Source organism: Camelus bactrianus, chromosome 12 (assembly GCF_048773025.1).
Source record: "Camelus bactrianus isolate YW-2024 breed Bactrian camel chromosome 12, ASM4877302v1, whole genome shotgun sequence".
Classification (NCBI taxonomy): domain Eukaryota; kingdom Metazoa; phylum Chordata; class Mammalia; order Artiodactyla; family Camelidae; genus Camelus; species Camelus bactrianus.
In genome coordinates this window covers 49999045-50014360 of record NC_133550.1, presented here as the reverse complement: position 1 = coordinate 50014360, position 15316 = coordinate 49999045, and the positions used below count along the sequence as shown (strand labels likewise).

The window sequence follows — 15316 nt, the reverse complement described above, 5'->3', positions numbered from 1 at the left end:
ATTAATAGAATACCCATGAGAAGTTAGTAGAGTTTCTAGATTTTGTAATGGTGGTTTGGAAGGATTCTATTGATTGCTAGATGGTCTTTATTATTAACTTATCGTTTTGGTGTATTGGGAAGAACACAAAATAATCTTGCTTTTAGTGCTGTCTTTCTATCTAAGCCAACTTCTAAACTTGAAGAAGATGGTTAACTTCTCTGGTCATTTTTCCTATCTGTAATAAGAGGACTAGACTAGAGTCCTTTGGTCTCTATGATTCAATGCTTTTAATCTCACTCCCATTTAACAGTACTTTCCCCCCTATTCTATTCTCAGTTTTTTGCTAATAAGTCTAGTCCTTCTCTTTCCATTCTTCTTGCTCAGTTGGTTTCTGACCTTTTCAGTTCCCTTCTTGATATGGCAATAAACTTGTTTTCTATGTTTTTAATAACACATACAAGTTGGAGTAGAGTCCAGTTGATAAATTCAGTTGCCCTCTGGTTGTTTCTTTAAATGACCTCCTTTATTACATGCCATTTTGTTACATTTTTAAAAAATCACTTTTGTCTCCATATCTTGTGTCTTCTATGACATGTATTTTAAATGTACCTTCTTTACTTTTGCCATGAATTTTTTTTTTGAATTTCAAATAGGTAAATTCAAAAAGATTCCCAAAGAAAGGAAAATAAATAGATAAAAGTCAACTCTGATGTGGATTCTGAATCTTTTAACAAGGATTTCCTGGGTCATTTACTTAATGTCAACAAGAATATTTTTTGATCTATAAATCCTTAGGGTATGCAATAAAAGCCCTTGCTTGGAGATCCTGGGAATTAGTAGTGTACATGCCAACCATACACTGTTATGGTCTAAGTCATTTGCTTTCATATACTGGTGCATAAGAATGCAAAAAGGTAATACTCAGATAATTACCACGTGGTTCCAATAATAAATATATTTAAAATACTCAACAAAACAAATTCAGTGTAATTCCTTTGTAGTGAAAAAATTCTCATCTCTAGCAGCTCATTTTGTCTTTGAAAGACAACGACAACTCAAAGATAGACTAATTTTATCTGTGAGGAAATCAGTGCAGCTGAGGTCCATTGCACTAAGAAATCAAAGGACTTGGCTTTTTCAGAAAGGTGAAATCTAGATTGTTCTGTCAAATTTGGTTATTCCTATAAAGAGTAATATCTGATCAGCGATTCTTAAGGGAAAAGTCAACACATTTCAAGAAGTGATTATACAGATTCCCCCCAAATGGCTTGGTAGTTGTACCTCACAGCTTTTGGCTTATGTTCCATTCCGTTTCCATTCCTTATTCATTTATTCATGCATTCATAGATTCATTTGTCAAACATGATCAAGCTCCTATTTTTGCCAGACATTGTGCACTGTGCCTTGTGCAGATACTGTGTTCCGTGACTCCGTGACATCTGCCTCTTTACCATTCACCTTAGAGCCTGCACTGGAGTGAGATGATTCCAGTCCTTCCTGGACAGTTGTGTCAGGGAGTTGCCATGACATCCGCAATCTGGCAACTGTTTGTACTGTACGCGGATGTCTGGAATTAAACCTCCCAAGCTCTTCAGTTCTTTATAGCAGAATTGTGACGATATCCTGAGATGATCCTCAGGCAATGGGCTAATTGAGGCTACGTCTATCAGTTAACCCTTCTGTTACTCAAGGTACTCAGGTATAATACAATTCTTTTTTTTTTTTTTTTTTTTTTTTTGCTTAAAGAATATTAAATATGGATTAAGTGCTGTCACCAATATTACCAAAAGTAAAAACCACCCCCCTCAAAAGAAAACAGTGTAAGCTGAAAATGTTGGCTCTTACTGAAGGCAATATGCAATACAGAGTATTTCTAGGAAAGCAAGATGCTTGGATAGGGCTGGAATTTGATACTCAGGGGTAGGAGCTGGACTAGTAAGTGAGGTGCTGATGGGGTTCTTTGTCTGTTAGTCGGATACGCAGCACACTGTGATGTTATCCACCAAGAGCTCTTTACCCCCTGCCACGTCTACATCAGCCCTGGGCTGTACTATCAGCTCTGCCGCCACGACGCATGCAGATGTGGCAGCGCCTGCCTGTGCAATGCCCTCGCCCACTATGCTTATCTCTGCGGCCAGCGTGGTGTTCCCATCGACTTCAGAGCTCAGGTTTCATTCTGCGGTGAGTATAATGGCATTGGTGCCCATAAAGGTGGTCAGATAACACGTCAGAGATTTTTGCATATGTAATTACTTCCATTAATTCTTAATGAAAAGTCAGTATTGCTTAAGTCATTTGAAATATTATTATAATGGGCAAACATGGAAAAAAGATAAAATATTTTATTTCTTAACATTGGAGCTCTGTTGGATTAAGACCAAGAGCTTTTAACTGTTTTTACCATAAACAAAATTAGGATATAGCTGTATGGTTTAATGTATGCAACTGAAATAATTTGAAAAATTTGAAAAACAATTCTTATCATAGAAATGTCATATGTAAGTGTTGGAAAGTTTGGAAAAGCATTATGTGATACAGTGCCACAGGTGATTTGTAGTTAAATAGGTAAATTATACAATAGGCAATAATCATCTCAAGTTCTTAGGGCTTGAATCCTCATGGTTATGATGTCCGTTGTTCTCAAGCATGGGAGATTGTTTCCTTTCCTTATTGTTTAATAATTTCTTTTATAAGCTAATCTTTATCAAGGCTGCCCTTTTTGAATCTTTTGTGACCTGGGTTTCAGAAACATTGTTCTCGCCACCTCTCCATCCCCCAGTTGTTTCACAAAACTTTTTCCTATTACTCCAGGGGCATCACTGGCCAGATTGGGTGTTAATTTCTCCAGTTGGGCTTTCTAAGACAAAAATAATGTAAATATAAAAGTAATGTAAATTCATGTACCAAACCTGTGCAGGATGTAAACCTGGAATTTGATTTCTCAGAGGATACTTTATTTCACCAGGGACCCCACAGAGTTAGAGAAGCATTCCTGGTGCTTCATAGAGATTTCTTCTAGTCCAAGAGCTGGCAGATTACACCCATGGGCTTCTTGTGTGTTCATAAGTAAGGCTTACCGCCCAGATGTGTGCACACTGTCTGTGACTGCTTTTCATCTGCACAGGTAGTTGTGACAGAGACTATGTGGCCTGCAGAGTTAAAACTATTCACCATTTAGCCCTTCACAAAAAAAGTTTGCTGATCTCTGCTGTAGTCTTACTCGGGATGGAGCTTTTTTTAGAAGGTCCAAGTTAAGGGTCTCCCAACTCCTTGCCTTGTAAAAGGACCAACTTTCATTTTCCATTCCCACAAGAGTTAAACATAAGGCCCGAGTTTGCTGGGACCCATCCTTCCTTCCTCTACCTAAAGTTCTGGATTTTATTTCTCTCTTTACTTCTTTCATTTGGGGAGGTGACCCTCCAACCCCCTTTTTTCTCTCACAAGAGCAATTGTATGTTTACCATAATTTCAATTATGTTTTAGCCAGCATTTTTTAATTGTTTGTATGAGTGTTTTTAGATTATTTTAGTTTGCCTACTGTAGTCAGTTTGTTCTAAAAAGACACTGGAAGGGTTGAGGGAAAAGTATAAACATGATTAAAAAGGCAAAAAACAGGAGCTACAAGTATATATCAATGAAGTCAAGTTTTGTCTTGTTTGTAGAAGACTAAAAGTTTTCTTAGATTTAAATCATGCCGTAAAGACGATAATATCAGCATAGCGGTAGAGAGATTTAAAATGTGAGGACAAGAAGTTTATTTAGATGTATAAAATACCTTAAATATTTTTTTTAAGTTATGGCACAGGCTCTTAATGTCACACTTAAAGATAGTTCACATAGAATTTTATCCTTCTTCTGTTGTACTTCTATTGAAGCAAAGAATTGTTTGTTTATTTACACCTGATATAGAATTCCATAATGTTCTAGGTTTGTTGATGCAGGATATCTTCTTTGTCACGATACATGTCTATCATAGACCTATAGCCCAGCATAAAATGCTTCTGTGCCTTGTGGAAATCTCCCTCAGCTGATGCTCCTTCATCCTCAGGGCTGGTGTGTCAGAAAGGCATGCTGTACCATCACTGCGCCTCCTTCTGTCACCGCTCCTGCATCTCTCTCTCTTCCCCGGAACAGTGTACCGATGACTGTGCTGAAGGCTGCAACTGTCCCGAAGGCAAATACTACGAAGACACACTCAGCTTTTGCGTGCCCATGTACGTCACCGAAATGGGCTGACGGCATCCATCTTTTATCTCCTTCCTCCCATACAGGATAAATGGGCTTTCATGACTGTTTTCTTTCTTTCTTTCTTTCTTTCTTTCTTTCTTTCTTTCTTTCTTTCTTTCTTTCTTTCTTTCTTTCTTTCTTTCTTTCTTCCTTTCTTCCTTTCTTCCTTTCTTCCTTTCTTCCTTTCTTCCTTTCTTCCTTTCTTTCTTCCTTTCTTCCTTTCTTTCTTCCTTTCTTTCTTTCTTTCTTTCTTTCTTTTCTTTCTTTCCTTCTTTTCTTTCTTTCCTTCTTTCCTTCTTTCCTTCTTTCCTTCCTTCTTTCCTTCTTTCCTTCTTTCTTTCCTTCTTTCCTTCTTTCTTTCTTTCTTCCTTCCTTTCTTTCTTTCTTTCTTTCTTTCTTTCTTTCTTTCTTTCTTTCTTTCTTTCTTTCTTTCTTTCTTTCTTTCTCTTCCTTCCTCCCTTCTTCTTCCTTTCTTTTCTTCCTTTCTTTCTCTTTCTTTCTTAATCTGATTGACTCAGCACTATTTATTGGAAAAATAAATTTTCTCCACTGTTGAACAGTCATTTTTTCCATAAAGTAAGTGTGCATATGTGCAAAGATCTGCTTGTGAGTTGTTTCTTTAGTATTTCTTGATACCTTTTCCCTTATTTTTTAAATTTTTTTAAACCCTGTACATGTTCAGATTGCTATAGAAAGAGTTAAGGAATCTGATGGTTAAGTCTGAAGTTTATCCCTTCTTGCTTTTGCCATATCAAAAATAAAAGCAAGGTGTATGTTTCACTGTCATGGGGCAGATTTTAGTAGCAGGATTGTAATGTCTCTCAGCACTCAGAAATCTCTCAAATCTCACGTGAGATAGAGTTGTATACATTGGGCTAAATGATACACTGGTTGTGTTTCCCTGAAGTGCCTTCTGGGGCTTTTTTTGGGGGGGGGTGATGAAAACAACACAGTCTGTATCGTGACTAAAACAATACATAGTCTGAATTTTAGAAAACAAAATCTGAAGCTGCCCAAGACGTCACATTTAAATGGTTTCTGCTATTTGTATAACAAAATTGAACAGACTCTCATAGAACAGTATCTTGGTTAGAGTGTGCCTGAAAATTACCAATATAGAGCATATGGTCTGCTTTAATTTCAGTGGGGTTTTTTTTAGTATTTATCGTATTTTGTTAATTTAATCCTTTTTTTTTTCTTCTTAACAGATTTCACTGCCGGTGTCATTACAGAGGCAGCATTTACCAACCTGGGGAGCTCATCCCAACACCCTCAGGCTTATGGTAAATTTCAGGGATGGTGATTTTCCTTAACCAATAACATGTACTCATATAACTTTTTAACCAAAACCATAAATTGAAATATGACTTCTGTAGTTTGATAATCTTGATGTAGTTTGATAATCTTAATATAAACTTTCAAACCATATGTATATTACATTTATACATATATATTAAACTATAATAAATAGGTATATTAAACCACATATATATAATGTTTCAACGTGGAGTGCCTATGTCTTGTGCTCATAACTGCAGAAAAGAGCCATGAATTGAAGTGTGAAGCAGTGAAATGGGAGATCTTTGATCAGTTTAGTTCTCAGATAAAAGTTAAGGATGAGATGAAGATTCAAATACTGTAAATTACTAAGGGGTTTTAGTTTTGTGGTTCAACAACTGGCTCAGAAAAAGCAATTCTAGAATGGAATTAACCATGTCACGCTGGGGAGTCAGAAGGCTGCCTCCCTACAGACAGCGATCCCAGTGAGATAACACTTATTCCTAGGATGACACTCATTCGGGTGGCAACCTGTTTAAAATGCAGACGGTGCATGCAGCAGTCCTCATGGATCTGTATCCAACTCCTAACCTCCCTCTCTTAGTTGCTCCATCGGAGCCCACAGATGATAATAGACACAAGGGAACAGTAACAATAATGCTGCCTAACCATTACTGTGCACCTTCTGTAGTCCTGGCGCCATTCTAAGTGCTTCATATCTGTTATTAAAACAGTTGCTCATCAGTGTGACCCTAAGAGACAGGTGCTGTTGCTGCAGGCCCAGTTCACAGGTGAGGAAGATGCGGCACAGGCAGTTAAGCAACCTGGTGATGAAGCCGGGATTCATTCTCGAACAGCCTGGCTCAGCAACGCTTGCTTTGTTTCCTGTTTTGCTCTGCAGCTTATTTCTATTCATGGCAGAATATTGTTTATCTACAATTTATATTTATTGTCATTTCCATTTCCCTTCCTTTCACCCATCAATGAAGATACAAAGGCAACATCTCTTGGACCTTGTACTAGTGGCCACAGTTTCCCAAGATAGAAATCTAGGAGTCATCTTTGACACCTTCCTCCTCTCAACACCTGCATCCAGTAAACCCCCAGTGACTGTGGATTTTATTTTTGACATGCATTTGAAATCCATTCCTTCCTTTCCATCGCCACTGCCTTACCAATGTCTCTCTGGGTTTATCTACCTGGTTTTCTTATCTCTAGTCTTGTCTCTTTCCATTCTACCAGGATGTCATCTCTCTCTCAAATTTAACATAGTTGAATTTATTTAGGTAAACTTGGCAAAAGCAGAGGAAACTTCCCACCTCAGTGAGAAAAAAAAAAAAATTATTGCCACGATCTCATTTTCCATTTCTTCCAAAAAGCCTCTGTCCCAGGATAAGTCTGATGTGAAAGTGCTGATCTGTGACCTGGGCTCTGTCTCAGTCCTCTCTGCTGCTCACGGTGTGAGTGAGTCACATTTCTAAGTGTCATCCTAATGTCAGATGAGGCATAAGCCTATTCTTCACATGACGTGGCCCTTCTCTGCTAGTCAGCTTCTTCATCTGGGCTCAAATATAGAAAACACCACCTAGTCCAGAGCTGGAGGAGAACCTGGTTATGTTGGCGTTACTGAGACCTGGTGTGTTTTTCCTTCTCATGATGTACTCTTAAGGGATTTTCAAGATGCATTTTACCTGTATTTCATTTTTGCCTTATTCTCTAACTGGAGGCTTAAGTTGCAAGACATGACTCCACTCTGTTTTCAACACCGCTGCCAGAATGACTTTTCTAAGAATTCAAACCAACCGTATCACTTTTCACTTCAGTGACTCACTTTAGGGATAAAGTCTTAGCATCTTAATAGGAGCTCGCCTTTGATTCTTTGCCATCTGCATCTCCTGTCACTTCCCACGTGGCACTTTGTTGCGTAGAAAGCTGTTCTGCCCCTACGTGGCTTTGAACTACATCCCCACTGAGTGTGACAGCCTTCCTACCTTATCTGTATCAAACCTCCATCCCTTCTTCAAAATTTTCCAGACCTTATCTTCTTTGACAGCCCTTGATGTCAACTGTGAGTAGATTTTTAAACATTTTTCTGTGTTTTACTTCTATATCTTAAATTTCTATGTTGCGTGTCACACTAGGTGAATTATTTATTTGTATGTCTTTCTCTCCTACTAGAATATATATAAGCATTTGGGTCAAAACTATGAAGTTTGGTCTCTGAGGTCCCCATGCCTACCACAGTGCCCCACACATATAGGTGTTTGATAAAAATGTGTTGAACTGAAATAGCTGTCTTCAAATCGGACCTAAACCAGTAACTTATTTGTAAGAAATTCTGTGGGAAAAATAATATTTGTATATGTAATTAGTCAATTCTTGCATGTTATATTGTTTTTGAAATATAGAAAAAAACCTGAGATTTGGGTCATGAATTAACTCTTTGTTTAATTCTACTAGCCAGTGTTCAAATGGGACTGTGAAATGTGATGAATTAGCAACGCCCTCTACTGGTAAGATCTAGATAGATGCTTTCCTTAAAGAGAATATGGCTTTAAGTTATTAATCTTGCATCTGCCCCTACTCTTAGGGCAGAAGTTGTTAATCCATCACAACTGTCCTTGCCAATGTGCATGAATACAGCCTTGGGAATGTTTCTCAACATGGTACTCCGGTACTTCCTAGCTTTTTTCACATGCGGAATTACAACATTCGTAGGACAATGTGGGGTAAGCCTTCTAAGGCTGCTTAGGGGCAGAGCTGATCAACCCAGGGATGCCACCTTGATGCCACCAACCCCCCCCCCAGGTGCCCCAGTGGCTTTGGGGAGATGTATCCAGGCACCTGTTGGAACTCACTTGTGCAGCAGCAGTCGGGAGACCCTACTCCAGACCAGCACTTCTCAGATTCTAATGTGCATCTCGTCACCCGGGGATCAGCGCTGAGGCCTGAGACGTGTCTGTTGACGGCCAAAGTCATGCTCATGCCACTGGTTCCTGGGCTATGTTATGGGGAGCCAGGCTTTCAGACAAGCAGCTGTCAATTAAAAATGGTGTGTAAACTGATATCAACTGCCGTCTCTCGGGAGACTATCACTGTACGGCTGCATATCATTCCTGAAGATCCTATACATTAAAGGCTCCTTATGTTCTTTATTTTCACCACACAAAAAGCCTCCAGTATTTAGTCACTGTGGGGAAATTCTAGGCAAATAATAAAACTACCTTCTGTTTACTTTACTGGACAGAAAGAGTGTAGGCTGGTAAAACAAATTGTTAGCTATTGCTCTGTTATTTATTTGCAAAGTTATATATATATTTTATGAATGAGTTCTGAATTATGTGCCCTGGACTTACTTTGTGAGGATTCAGGCTGCCCAGGCCTTCTTTCCAGCGTTATGTGCATGGACCCCACACCTGTTTGGTAGTCCCTGGGCCCTCCCTGCCTCACCCCATTTGCTTCAGGGTGGCTCAATTGGAGAAAAGGAAGCCCAGGTGGCCAGACTTCTCACAGAGGAATCTTCAAGATTCCTTTTGGCCCCAGACAAGGGGTGTTATTTAATCCCTCTGAATCTAAAAGCTTTCTGGAGCAATATGTAGCCCCTACCTTGCCTATCATTATGTTCATTTTCTGCACATCTACATTATAGTGAGGATTGATGTAAATAATGACTCAGAGGTGAAGCAAGATCCAAATTATATTGTGTGTTTGTTGTAGGTGCGTAGCTTTGTAGAAGTTTAAATATACTGTACTGTCAGTCCTCAAAAATTGATGCGGTATGTGTGGATTAACCAAAATACCGTGTTTCTGGACCTCAGAAAATTATATACTAGTTGTTCAGTTATTGGCTTATGGAAGGCAGCTAAGTTTTTCAAACTTGAAATAGATTTTGAAAATTCAGGTGATTAAAGGAAATCTGGCTAGGGAATGTTTGTAAGCTCGTGAACCAGACATCACAGAGGAGGGTCTGTTATAACTGGTAAAATTCACTGTATTCTATGATGAATTCTGTTTTGATGACAAATGCATGTCAATATGATTAGGTGTGTATAGAGTAAATACAAAGTTAAAGGTAATTTATCTGTGCCTTGTCCCTGAAGTTCACATCTGCCCCGAGGGAAAACAGTATTTCGACTGCAGGTTTCCTGACCCTGAATTACCAGCTGGTGGTGTAAATTGTGAAACTACCTGTGCAAACCTGGCTATGAACTTCACTTGTGCCCCATCATCACCCTGCATAAGTGGCTGTGTTTGTGCTCCAGGGTAAGGCTCTCTTTGCTGATGATACTGAACGTTCAGGATTTGACAGAAAACACAAAGCACTTAAAAACATTATTTACAGAAATAGCTACAATTGTTGTTCTGACTGGTGGTTGACATTAAGTTGGTGACTAGAGGACTATTGTAATTATTTTTCTATGCTCATGTCATACATCACATATATTGTATCTCAGATACTACATATCGCTTGTCACACGTGATTAAATAATGTCACGATATGTTATGTATACAAAATAATTAAGTAATACAGTGAATTGAGGAGGGAAGTCACTTCAGGATGGTCTTGGCATTTACCCCGGAATCAACTGCAGTTTGGGGAAAGTAACAGTGAGCCACTCTTCATTCAAAACATTTGAAGTGCGTGTCTTTGTATATTCTGTTGTGCTGTTACTGTTGCTGATGTTAAGTTATATTACTGGTGCCAGCTGCTTTATCTGATGGATGTTACAGAAAATGGTGTGTTGAGGCAACTTAGGGCAGTGGGTAACAGTAGGAACTCTGGCTTCAGACACACCTAGTTCAAATCCCAGTCCTGCCAATATTAGCTGAGTGATTTTTCTGCAAGTTCCTTTAAAGCCTCAACAAGGCATCATGAGATATAGGGGGGGGTGTGTACACTCAATAAATATGGGTCACTATTTTATGGATAACTCACTCTTATCTTTGTAAATGTCCTTAGTAGCAGGAGTGTCTAGTACACGTGGAAGGCAATTACAGAATCTGGTGGCTCTCTGCTTCCTTGCAGGCACACGTAGAATCTGGCCTCCCTGCCCTCCCCTCTTCCAGTAATGAATAGCGGCAGTGCACAGCGGGAGGGCCACCTAAGGCAAACAGGTCACCCATTCTTCCTCGATGAACATATTCACACAAAATGACTCCTGGGCTCAATTCATATAAACCAGGAGCAAAGAAGAGAGAGGTTTTGTGGTCTGTTTCCCAGGAGAGTCACGTTTGTCTAAATGGTCCCCGTCTGGAGTAGGTTGACGAGCCAAGTAACTTGGGACGGTCTCCATCTCTTTAGAAAGGAAGGACAGAGAAGGAGGGTGAAAGAACAAGGCCTTGCATGGGAAAATAAAGGCAGGTAGAAATCAGGCCATGGAGCAGATGAGCAAGGAAGATATTTTAGTAAAAGGGACAAGGGAAATAAAAGCTTTATTATGGTAAAATAATGCAACCTACAACATTGCTTGATTAATTTGATTTGATTGTGACTCAGATGCATGGCTGATTAGATCAAGCTGCATCCTAATTCTGTTTCATGCTTGTAGTTGATGCTACTATTTAAAAAAAAAAATACGTATTTGCTGTCACCTTTGACTTTTAGTTCACCAGTGATTTCTTAATTTACTGGTCAAAGATCAGTATAAAAACTTAAAGTAATTTTCTCTCACCTTCTCTTATTTTATTGAAATAAGTATAGTTGGAAATTGACTAAGAGGCCTCTGACAGATGTGGAAATAATTTTGTTACACAGAAATTTCTATTAAAAAAGTTGTTTTATGGTAATCTGATTTGGATTGTCTTCCACATGGCTTCAGCTGGTTTATTTTTATTTTATGACAATAGCCTAGTATCCCTTGTTTTCCTGGGGCTCCTCGCATTGCCAGAAGTTCCTTGAGTATAAATGGACCACATGCCTTAGTTTAGAAATCATTGTAGATTCAAGAAATGGAAAGTAATGTCGTGGAAAAGTCATGCAGAAATGGGTTCAAATACTGGACCTCTTTCTTATTAGCTAAAGTACCTTGGGACAAATTACTTAACCAGTTGGAGTCTCAACTTCCTCTTTAAAATGGGTGTAATGATATCTACTTCAGAGATGGTTGAGCATCTGCAGCACACCAGTCACGTGGTAGGTGCTCAGTAAGTGTTTACTACTTACCCCGCTTTACAAATCTGCTGAACGAAGACAATTCACAGTGATTTATAGCTTTCTTCTTCCTTCTTCCAGTTTTGATTAGTTATGAAAAACTCACCAATCATCAGCATAACCATTTAAAACCACTATTTTGGCTGGTTATGTAAGAATTATGGTTATAACTTTCAATGGTGTATAATCTGCAAAAATACTGAATCACTGTGCTGTACACCTGAAGCTAATTTATTATACATCAACTATATTTCAGTTAAAAAATCTTAAATGTGAATAATATTAAAAAATAACAGAAATGAGAATTGTAAAAAGAATTGTGGTTCATTTAGGTGGGGCATCTCTTATTGAAATAATTAGACATCCAGCATTTGTAAAGCACCTAACGTTTGAGACATTGTGTTAAGCTAAAGGGATAATGTTACTAAAATACACATATAAAGTAACAACAGAATCTACCTTATGGAATTGTCACTAGGATTAGATGAGTCAATGATGTATTTACAGTGGCTGGGCCATAGTAAACACTCAAAAACTCTAGTTTTTGTTGTTGTGTTAATTTGCTCTGTAAGTCATTTAGTGAAGTACTTGCAGTTCATCATGATGAACCCACCAATAAAGGTGTGTACAAATTACTACATATAGGGAGTGGCACATAAAAAGATTGCATTGAAGGGATTGCAGTAAATTGAGTTTTAAGTGATGAGAAAAGTCTTTCAGTTTTCCAGGCAGAAGAGAGATGCAATACTCATGGAAAGTGACTAGAAGTTTAAGAAGGTTGAGGGGAGAATGTATGGACTCTAGGGTACTGTTATCTGAAAGAAAGAAATCTAAATGAGATGATGCAATAACCTATTGTATAGATAGATTCATTTCTTCACCTTTACTCAACAACTGAGTATCTGCTATGTACCAGGCATTGGAACATAACCATTGACAAGGTCTTCATGGTCTTCTGGAGTAGAACTTAAAAGCAAGTGGACAACATATACATTGATTAAGGAATTACTGTACTGTGTCAGCTGAGCTATGAGCGGGGAAGCAGAGCACTAAAGGAACCTGTGTGATTATTTCTGTTCGAGAGAACAGGCAGGAATTCAGGATTCCTCACTTCTGTGTTAATTTTGATAATGTTGAACTATAACATTTTAAAGCAAATTCAGAGAAAAACTTTAAGTATTTTATCTATTTTTACTGCTAGTTTTGAGTCTTACTATTACTATTGTGCTATTATTATTTATTATTCTAATTTAAATTATTATATTATAGTTATATATTTAAATTATATGTATTATTTATTAGTGTTTTATTATTATGAAAGCTATTTTTGAGAAAAGATTTTAAGAATATTGAAAAATATATGTATATATTTATATTAAGAGTATTGAAATAAATATTACATATAATATATATTTAATCTTCATATTGAAATATTTTGATAATGCACCAAAACTGATTTTTCCTTGAGGTTATGAGTAATAATTTTATTTTTTATATTCATAGATATTTTAAGATACTTTCTAATGAGGTAACCTTTCATGAAGGGAATAATGCTTTGAAGAAAACCAATACTCAAAACTTGATATGTTAATAATGAAGAAGGTGAAACACTTGATGTAATGATTTCTTATTCAAAACACATTTAAACTAAACTCTCATGATTTTCAATTTAAGCACTCATAAAAGAAGCTTTTGATTACTCTCTCTATCCTGTAATTGAAAATTTTATCCAGCTTATAATTCACTATTTCATCAAAAATTTCTTGACTCATAGGCTCTTAAATATCAAATATTGAAGAGAGGGAACCTCACTGCCTTTTTAATTGTTTTTTCAGAATAGCTCTCTTTACCCAGAAATTTAGACTTCGTCTCCTTTTTATTGTACTTGTATTTGTTGTATTTGTAGGTGATAACAAAAGGTTAAGATATTGTGTCCAGTCATTTCCCTGGCATTTATTTATTACTGTTATGTGCAAGATACTTTGTAGAAAAATAGAGGAGAAAAACTGGACTCAGTGCCTCCATAGGTCAGACAGAATATGCTTACAATTGTTGTAATAAATATAAATGGTTTTGAATATAACAAGATCACTGATTTTTTAAAACCTGAAATTAGTAGTTTATATTAAATAGCATTTATTTCTTCATTTGGAAGAATGGCAGAGCACAAAGGCAAGTGTTACGTTCCTGAAAGCTGTCCGTGTATCTGGAAAGACTGGGAGTACCTCTCAGGAGAAGTGATTGCTACACCATGTTATACCTGGTAATGAGATCCATTTATTTCACAGTTTTCCTAAGCAGTTGTATCAGTTTCAGTCCTCTCTTATTTACTTAATGTGCCTGACATCAGCAAAAAGCAAACCAAGTCTGAGTGAATAAGACTTTAAAGGCTTTCAGGAGTTTGTGGGCAACTACTGCCCACAGGGGATCATACCATTATTTTTATGCCTATTTGTTCAGCCAAGAAGAGAAGAATGAAATATGGCCATTTAAAAACTTAACGGAAGAAATACCTCAAGTTTATAGAAAGTGATAAATGTTCCAAAGAGAAGGTCACATTTGATGGAAAGTTTTCTGTTTGGAAATGAGCCAGAAGAATACCATAAAATAAAATTGAAGTATAATTTCCTTGGAACGTGGGTGAAAATTCTAAGCTTATGAACCATGTCATGTCTGTTTACGTGGACTGGAGTAGAGGCAATGACATTCTGGTCTTTTAGGAACCAGCAGGTTCGTGTTCAGGTTTGCATTCCATCATCTGTTTTCAGTATGACCCAGGCACAATTTTTAGTCTTGGTTGTGATGTCTAATAGTTTATCTAAACAAAGTGGTAAATATATGCTTAATCTATCACTGTAATAAATATTATTAGAACCAATTGGCCATGTTTAGTAGGGCTATTGGCTCAGTGAATGCTCTTGAATACAAACCTTCCAATATTTATGACACTTGAAAAATACTAATTAGAGCCAAGTTTCTTAGAAAGGTAACAGCGTTTGTATTATTTTCTAACAGTGTTTGTCGACGAGGAATGTTCAATTGCACATACTATCCATGCCCAGCAATGTGTACAGTGTATGGGGACCGGCATTATCATTCTTTTGATGGACTGGAATATGATTATATCAGTGATTGCCAGGTATTTTTGATAAAGGTATGTCTCAATTACTTACTTGCATATATAATTATATAAAGACAATGTAAAAAACAAGTATGGTGGACCAAGCATATCAAATCCATGTATCATTAATAAAGCCTATAAAAGTTATAGTGATTTTGAACTAATTTCCTTGACCCATTTTAAAGTTTTGTTATTTATAAATGATGGGCTAATTCTTGAACTTTCTGTGCCTCTGTTTTCTCATTTGTGAAATGAGGAAAATAACTGTACCTGCCTCCTGGGGTAGTTCTTAGGAATAAATGAGATAAATATAAGCAAAACTGTCAGATAGCACTTTGATATTAAGTAACTGCTCAATAAATGTCAACCATTTTTATGCTTATTGGCTTAGTTTAGTGAATACAAATGTAAGACATTAAATCATGTATTGGACCATGTACTGTTTATGGTTGTAGCAAATAGTAAGACATTATTCTCAATTCTACACCTGCTATTTTGATGGTATACTCTGGAAAACTCTAGACTTTGTATATCTGATAAAAATCCTCAAATTTCCC

General features: G+C 37.2%; 1 protein-coding gene across 3 annotated transcripts in view; it reads left to right on the top strand.

Moving 5' to 3' along the window:
- The window catches only part of OTOGL (otogelin like), a 194826-nt gene that overhangs the window by 107896 nt on the left and 71614 nt on the right, over positions 1–15316 (top strand). For all 3 annotated transcript variants that reach the window (XM_074375352.1, XM_074375353.1, XM_045519426.2), the window contains 7 exons: positions 1954–2163; positions 4031–4196; positions 5418–5492; positions 7948–8000; positions 9588–9750; positions 13794–13901; positions 14654–14792. In XM_074375352.1, the coding sequence (XP_074231453.1) occupies positions 1954–2163; positions 4031–4196; positions 5418–5492; positions 7948–8000; positions 9588–9750; positions 13794–13901; positions 14654–14792 (914 nt within the window). The remainder of the gene's footprint in view (positions 1–1953; positions 2164–4030; positions 4197–5417; positions 5493–7947; positions 8001–9587; positions 9751–13793; positions 13902–14653; positions 14793–15316) is intronic.